The 7,809-nt window shown below is 42.3% G+C and overlaps 2 protein-coding genes across 2 annotated transcripts; one reads left to right on the forward strand and one right to left on the reverse strand.

Annotated features, from left to right (window-relative positions):
* The first annotated feature begins 313 nt into the window (after positions 1-313).
* Positions 314-1,275, forward strand: LOC115744349 (pectinesterase inhibitor 9-like). Its single transcript, XM_030679468.2, has one exon. It carries the CDS (start codon positions 445-447, stop codon positions 1,060-1,062), a length of 618 nt encoding a protein of 205 aa, XP_030535328.1. The 5' UTR covers positions 314-444; the 3' UTR covers positions 1,063-1,275.
* A 5,127-nt stretch (positions 1,276-6,402) lies between these two features.
* LOC115744410 (auxin-responsive protein SAUR36-like) lies at positions 6,403-7,216 on the reverse strand. Its single transcript, XM_030679574.1, has one exon. It carries the CDS (start codon positions 6,982-6,984, stop codon positions 6,439-6,441), a length of 546 nt encoding a protein of 181 aa, XP_030535434.1. The 5' UTR covers positions 6,985-7,216; the 3' UTR covers positions 6,403-6,438.
* Between the last annotated feature and the right edge of the window lie 593 nt (positions 7,217-7,809).

Here is a 7,809-nt window from a genome sequence, read left to right on the forward strand (position 1 = left end):
GTGAGGTTAATGCTCTTAGCAAGAGCGAATTTTTTTACCCCGTCAGTGTAGGAAAAAATTTTCCATTTTGCCAGGTATCATGCAACCCTAGATTGTAAAGGTCAATGAACATCGAAAAGCAATTCCTGCATATTTCCATTAATTTAATAAGCTACCAAAAAAATAATAATAATATACCGACCATTCTGTGGTCGGACATTTCCTTCCACGAGTGCACGCAAAAATTCAATTCATGTCCAATCTGAGGTTTGCACGTAAATCGCACGTTGAATCAATACCAGGAAGCCAAGCATGCACGAGACGACCTCTCGAATTCTCTTCTATATAATCTCCTCGAGCTCCATGAGAGTTCCCGCAAATCAAAAAGTTTTAGTAGTGTCAACTTCCTAGCCTTCCATACAATTTCAGCTCCTGCAAAAGCAAGCTTCTCCATCATCAACAGCCATGGCGAAGCTGAGTCCTCTGTTGCTACTCTTCTCCCTCGTTTGCGTCCTGACCTCGGTCGCCCCGGCGCTCGCGAGGCTGTCACGCTCCCGTGCCTATATAGAGATGTCATGCCATGCGACCCGGTTCCCCGACCTATGCATCCAGTGCCTCTCCGGCTATGCCAACGGCTCCATCCAGAACCCGCAACAGCTCGCCCAAGCCGCCCTCGCCGTGAGCCTCTACAAGGCCACGTACACCAGGGCCTACATTATCAAAGTGGCCAGGGACCTCAAGGCGATGAAGGCCCGCGACTACCAGGCTGTCAAGGATTGCGTGGACCAGATCGACAACGGCATCGACCAGCTCACGCAGTCGATCCGGGAGCTGCGGCGGCTCGGCCAAGAGACCGTGGGCGACGACTTGTACTGGCACATCAGCAACGTGGAGGCTTGGGTGGGCACCGCCCTCACCGACACCACGACCTGCCTCGACGAGTTCCCGGGGAACCGGATGGGCAAGACCAAGGCCGTGCTCAAGGGGAAGGTCCTGAACGTGGCCATGGCCACCAGCAATGCCCTGGCCTTGTTCCACAGATTCGCCGTCAAATACGGGGCTCGAGCCACCACGAATCCGTGAGGGCTTTACTAAAAAGATAGAGAAGTGTTTTGAGCATCAAGGGTTCGTTTATTTTTTAAATCTTTTCTTGACTCATCAAATGTTGTTGGGTTATGGGTTGTCTTCAGAAATTGTATATCAAACAGATCGTATGAATTCTCATGCAAGGCATGTGAATGTATGTCGGGTTTTGTCCTCCACTTTGCATGGAATATAAAGTATGGGTGTATGGAAATAGAGTCAATCCATAGTTTCGGTTTATAACCAGCTGACATGGCTTCCATACTCTTTCCTACAAGAGAAATACTTAGGGTCAGACGAGTTAGGTTTTTCTTCAGTCATTCATGAGATATGGGAATACTTAGGGTTAGATGAGCTGGGTTAATCGCTGGCTCATAAGAATATTTCATTAACCTCATGGACAGGGTGAAATGTGAGCAGAAACTTAGGTGGATCGGGTGAATGACTTAAAAACGAGGCCGGTTGTCTTCAAGAGCGTGCGAAATCAAACCCGTGTCGTGTGCCTAATTCACTCATATAAAATGTCATTCAAATCAGTAAGACGGGCCGAATTTATGCAAATGTTTCATTTATGTACGGACCGTTATTTTTCCAACTAGACGGCTTCTAATAAAAGTGGCTTGCATAATTACAATCTAGAGAAAACTATGTCTCACTTGTTCTTGCATGATACGTTTCAGGTTCAAATGCACACATGAATATCTGTTCGTGATTCGCTTTCAAGCTATCTATATTATGATCCAGAAATATATATATTTTTGTCTTGCAACTTTTCCCCCTCATTGCGGATTCGAGTCTCAAACATGTGAGAAAGCTTGCTAGCTAGGGCAACTAGCACATGGCACGAGCATATGTTAGGGCAAGTGCAACAAGCTTCTCCCACTGTTCAAGCCAAAGTCACAATACATGCTCAACCAGTTAAAGCAATACGTTTGAACTAATCAAAAATTTTGGTCATCGTACTTCGCCTCAACGTACTTCATCTCTCAAGATAAATTTGGTCCTCAACCTAATCTTCCATCTCTTCGGATAAATTTCTGCCCAAATACTGAGGAAAATGTTGACCTGTGGCATCGACATGGATTAGAAATTTAAAGTTTGAGGGTAACTACGAAGGCAATGTGGGTTGGAGCATGAACTAAGATAATCGTTTCACAGCAAATGCAATATCAGGTCTTCCTTAGAAGTTAGAACCAAGCATGCTGATTCGAGTGAGAACGTCCCTGATGTACCTGTGCCGGGTATAACTTCGGCGCCCAGAAAATGGTGCAGATCCCTAAGGTCCTTGAGTGAGAGATGGCCTGAAAGAACTTAGACTAAATGAATGATGGAGGAATTTTTGCTGCCTGTGAAAGATCAGATCCCCAACATAGACAACAAGATGTGCACTGATCCTGCTCTGGGAATAAATGAACTGTGATGGATCGGATGTTTACTGACCAATTCCAAATGAGATCACGAAAGAGCTAACTGATACCAAGCCCGACGAGCCTATTTGAGGCCATAGATGGCATTCTTAAGTCAGCATATGTGATCTGGCTGAACCTTGTCAACAAAACCTGGGCTTGTTGCATGGAGACTTCCCCTTCAAGATTGCCGCGAAGAAATAGAGACCATCCATGTGTGAGGGCAAGAGAAAGGGTAATTCTGATGGTGGTAGGTTTAATCAAGGTTTAATCAGAGCACTGAATGTGTTATGGTAGTCAATGCCGGGCCTCTGATCCTTTACCGATCGCTGCCTACATCTACACATAAAAAAAACCCTATGGCAACTGACTATACTGTGATGGAATGGATGAGGGACTAGTTCCCCAGGTTCCATCACGGAGTGAGGAGGTGAATTCGTCGGACATGGCAGCCCGCCAATGCGGGTCCTTGAGAGCCTGAGAAACACAAGTTGGTGCAGTGGAATCTGGAACGGGATGTTTTATCACTGCACAAGATTTGTCGAGGCTTTACAATTGTAACTCTTTCATCTGGTGATCATCGGATGAATTCGCCAAACGGGAGGTCGTCATTGACTTGACTGTGGTTGAGGGTTGAGTGAGTGAAGTTGTGGAGGACGCTGGAAAAGAAGAAGCCTCAAAGGTTTGTGGGTTCCAAGAATGGAGCCTCGTCCAGTGGAGACTATAGCAACAGGAAACACTGAAGGGAAGACGATGACTTAGGCAGTGTGGCACTGTGGCGGTCATGAGGTGACTGTTTATATAGGCAAAGATATCAATAAATACAAAACAAGAGGGAAAATTGTCTAACAAGTCCTAAATTTATTGTAATTTTCTCAATTTAATCTTAAATCTTTTTAATTTTACAATTGAGTCATACGCATTATTAAGTTTTGCCAATTGAGTCTATTTGGTGAATTTTGGTCTGAAATAGCTAACGTGGACGCCGACCGTCCCACCGGCATTGACATGGATAATTTTTAGTAATTTTTAATTTTTATTGTTTATTGATTTCTTTTTTTTTCATTTTTATTATTTTCTTTAGTTTTCTTGGACATTTTTTCCCCTTCTTCCTCCATCGGCCATCGACAAGCTCGGCAATGGCTGGTGAAGGTCGCCGACCTCTAGCGAGGGTAACCCTTGCCGGCCTAGGCTCGGGCGTCCTTGCTCGAGGCCGGTGAGGGTGGCCCTCGATCGTGGCCGACAACGCCGAGCTCGTCAATGGCCAGTGGAAGGTAGAAGGGAAGAAAAAAAGAATTCAGCCAAAACTAGCCGAATAGACACAATTGGTAACATGTGAAAAAGTTTGAGACTCAATTGGCAAAATTAAAAAGGTTTATGACTGAATTGACAAAACTGCAATAAGTCTAGGACTCTTTGGACAATTTTTCCCAAAGTAATAAGAAACTACAAGATTATTTTGGACACAATCAATGGAGAAAGAGAGGAGAAGCTTCGTCCCTTTGGAAAAAAATAGTTCACGCGGAAAGCAGTAGAAATATCATGGAATTCGGTCCCCTTCAAGGAATGTCGGGGAGAGACAGCTTCATTCTCTTGGATCCAATCACTAAAATTTGAATTTTTTAGAGTCGAAAATCAAATTTAGGTGGCGTTCACACTCTTTTTGTTTTTTTTTTTTGGGGGATATTATCGATCTTCAAGATGTGATTATTTATCCAGAAGATGTGGGTTTAGGCCTTGAGAAACAAGATTATAATTGATAACCTTAGCAAGAGAAAAATTAATAAATATACGGATTCACATCCAAAATTAAAGTTATTTGACATTAAATTTTCAAAAGGCCGATACTTCATATTTCGAAAGGTTATCACGTGTACATATTGATGCACATCAAAAGGAGGAATAATATATACTCGAAAGTTGTTCAATATGTGAGAATATATTTCGAATTCGAGTGTTTTTGAACTTTACTCATTACATCTCTTTTCATGATTCCGCGGTATTTAAGAAGGTAACTTTGAATCTCCTAAATTAGTATGGTTAAAAACCTGTGGTTGACAATACTAATCTAGCGTATATGTCAATTCAAAGGGTATATGCACTTACTCTATTATAATAAGTTGGTAAGCGAGTAGGTTCCTAAACAAGTGAAATGAAAAATTAGAAAAAAGTTCTAAATTTATTGCACTTATGTCAATTCAGTCATAAATCTTTCAAATGTGCTAATCCAGTCTTACTCATTATGAGTATTTGCCAACTTAATCCTAAACATTTCAAATGTTCCAATTTAGTGCTAAAACTTGTGATAATTTGTCAATTTAGTTATTCCAGCCAATTTTGGATGAAAATCGCAAACTCAATGATCTAGTCAGTGCCAATTATCCTATGTGGCACGGCCGACATTAACGTGGGCAACTTTTAAAATGTTACATTTTTAAAAATTTGTTATTATTATTATTATTATTATTATTATTATTATTATTATTATTATTATTATTATTATTAATTTTTTCTTTTTTCTTTTCTTCTCTTTTTCCTTTCTAAGCCTAGGTCGGCAACCCTCACTTAGTCCGGGCGAAGGAGTTGGCCCTTGCCTCGGGCTGATAGGGATTGGCGGGCAACCTCGCCGGCCTAAGGCCAGGAAAAAAAGAGAGAGAATGAAAAAAAATGAAAAACATACAAAAAGTTCATAAAAATAAAAAGAATTATCCACTTCAAAGTCGATCGTGCTACGTAGGATGATTGACACTAACTAGATCACCACATCGGTGATTTTCGATCAAAATTGGCCGAAATGGCTAAATTGGCAAATCGTCAAAAGGTTAAGAACTAAATTTGCGAACCGTCAAAAGATTTGGGATTAAATTGGAGCAATTGAAAGTTTAGGACCGAATTGGCAGACCCACAAAAGTTCTAGGACTGAATTAGAACAACTGAAAGTTTTGGGATCGGATAATTTTTCGTAAATAAAATAGAATCACAAAAAGATACTTTAAATCAAGTGTAATAGATCTAGGACCTTTTTGATAATTTTTTTCTAAATAAAACAGAATCATAAGAAGATACTTTCAATCCACTAAACAATATTGCCCAATTTTTTTTTTATCTAAACAACAGGCATTAAGGAATTAAGGATCTTTTCTGACAATGACATTGGTTTAAGGAGCCAAGGTCTGGTGGAATATTCTTTACAAAATATATAGCAAATAATATATAATAATTTCTCGCCAAAATTGTTGAGAGAGTGCAGGGTCGGTAATACAAACAAGTAATATCCCAAAATTTAAGCATCAGACGATTCTTGCTTAACTTGGTCGGTTTCCTAACGTGAGGAAGTGATCTTTGGACTTGACAATTGCTGGAGGGGTTGATCCTCACCGTTAATAGCTAGGTGCCACGTAGCTGTTCAGGAAATCGCTTACGACATAAATCGAATTATTGACCTCATAATCGATGGTTAACCTTTTTATTGTTAGGCCAATATCGCCAATCACCTCTCGCAAACTGTTTTGTGGGCCACGCTTTAGGCGCCCTTGGGATGATCTCTCGTAATTCTTATTGGATGGAGACATTGGGGTCGATCTATGAATTTTGTCAAAATGATTTCGTCTGGGCGAAGTTATGAAAATCGGCATAACACTTGTCATCCCATAACTACTTTGATATTGTTTTAGGGTTGATGTTTCGCGAAGATTACACAAGAATGACTATTTTCAAATCAAAATATATGCATGACATTCCTTCAAGATTCCACCACTAAGATGTATTTCCAAAGAAGATCCACCACCAAAAGTCTTAAATAGAAGAGAGCAATTCGAAAAATGCTATACACATCTCAAAAAGGATCGTTCCAACGCGAAAAGAAAGAATCCTAGAACGTGATTACTAGAGAGCAAAGATTAAAACTATCTACTAAAATCCTAAATCGTCATCGTCATCATCCTCATCTATAGTTCATGCTCGAAGGCTCCTAAATCTTCCTCAATAGGTGCTTCTTCCAAGTGCTCCTCCTCCGGCCACAGTAACCGGTGGCGGTGGCGACGCGGCTCTTCACCCTCTCGAACTCCGAAACCTCGCAAGGGATAGTGATCCCTCCTCCTCGGTGGCTAAACCCGAACTCCTCCTCGGCTTCTCTCAACAAGTCCCCGAACAGCGGGTGATTGAAGTAAACCGCCGGCACTAGAACTCGGCGAAGCTCGCCGCTTCTTTGACCCACGTACACAGCCAAGTGGCCCTTAGGCACCTTCATTGTCCCCGTGGGTCTTTCCCCGACCGGGTCTTGACCAACGACCGCGTCGCCCGACCAGGGTTTGCTAGAGCATAAAGACTTGGTCCTCTTGCTTGTCAGGCAGCGGCACCAGGAGAGGAGCTTCGACATGGGATTGATCGCGCATGGCCCTGGCGGGGATGCGCTGAGGCGGGAGTAACCTCGGGTCCGGCCGGTGATGCACTTGGAGACCCGGAAGAGGCGCTTCTTGAGGCTGAGGCCTCTCGTCTTGTTATCCCCCATGATCATGACTACTAAGGAAACGAAATTTGACTGGACGAACACGAAAGAAAGCGGAAGGCTGAGCGCACGAGAGATTTCAGCAAGCGGAGGAGACGATGCGTTGCGGCGGAGAGAAGGGCCAGGGGTCGGCGACCGACATGGCGAGGCGGAAGGCGGCGAGGGAGGATTCGGAGACAGAGGTGGGAATGTTGGACATGGCTTTCTTGATGATGATACCGGAGCGACGCGGTGTTGAGATTGTGTTACACATATATATATATATATATATATATATATATATATATATATACACAGTCAATGGAGAAAGAAAGGAGAAGCTTCGTCCCTTTGGAAAAAGAACGGAGTTCACACGGAAAGTAGCGCAAATCGTATAAAATCCGGTTCCAGGATATCTGCTATAAAATTGTCAAAAAAAAAAAAAAACATAAAAATCTAGTATACTTCAGTTCTAAATCTTTTAAATTATGTCGACAATCTTTATTTTATTTTCTTCCTTTATTTTTAAATTAAATTAAAAGCTAAAAAAGAAAAGCTAAAATTTTATTTTAAAAAAAACTGCAAAAAGAAAAAACAAAAAACAAAAGAGTACGGGCGACATCGGGCCTCCCTTTGGGCAACGACCATCGCGCACCCTAGCCGAGGCTTCATTGGCCCTAGGCAAGGGCTGACAACCCTCGTTAGGCCCGAATAGTTGTTAGAATTGGCTTCACGGATCGATGACCTAATAATGGTGTAAGCGAGCTCGATTCGGAGGTAGAGAGAGAGAAGGGAGGGAGGGAGGGAGGGAGGGAGGGAGGGAAGGGAAATTCGTTCGGTTGCTCAGCCTCCATT

Source organism: Rhodamnia argentea, chromosome 9 (assembly GCF_020921035.1).
Source record: "Rhodamnia argentea isolate NSW1041297 chromosome 9, ASM2092103v1, whole genome shotgun sequence".
Classification (NCBI taxonomy): Eukaryota; Viridiplantae; Streptophyta; class Magnoliopsida; order Myrtales; family Myrtaceae; genus Rhodamnia; species Rhodamnia argentea.

Bases quoted from the DNA above. Each gene is read 5' to 3' on its own strand.
- LOC115744349 (XM_030679468.2), top strand. From the start codon at position 445: ATGGCGAAGCTGAGTCCTCTGTTGCTACTCTTCTCCCTCGTTTGCGTC.
- LOC115744410 (XM_030679574.1), bottom strand. From the start codon at position 6,984: ATGATCATGGGGGATAACAAGACGAGAGGCCTCAGCCTCAAGAAGCGC.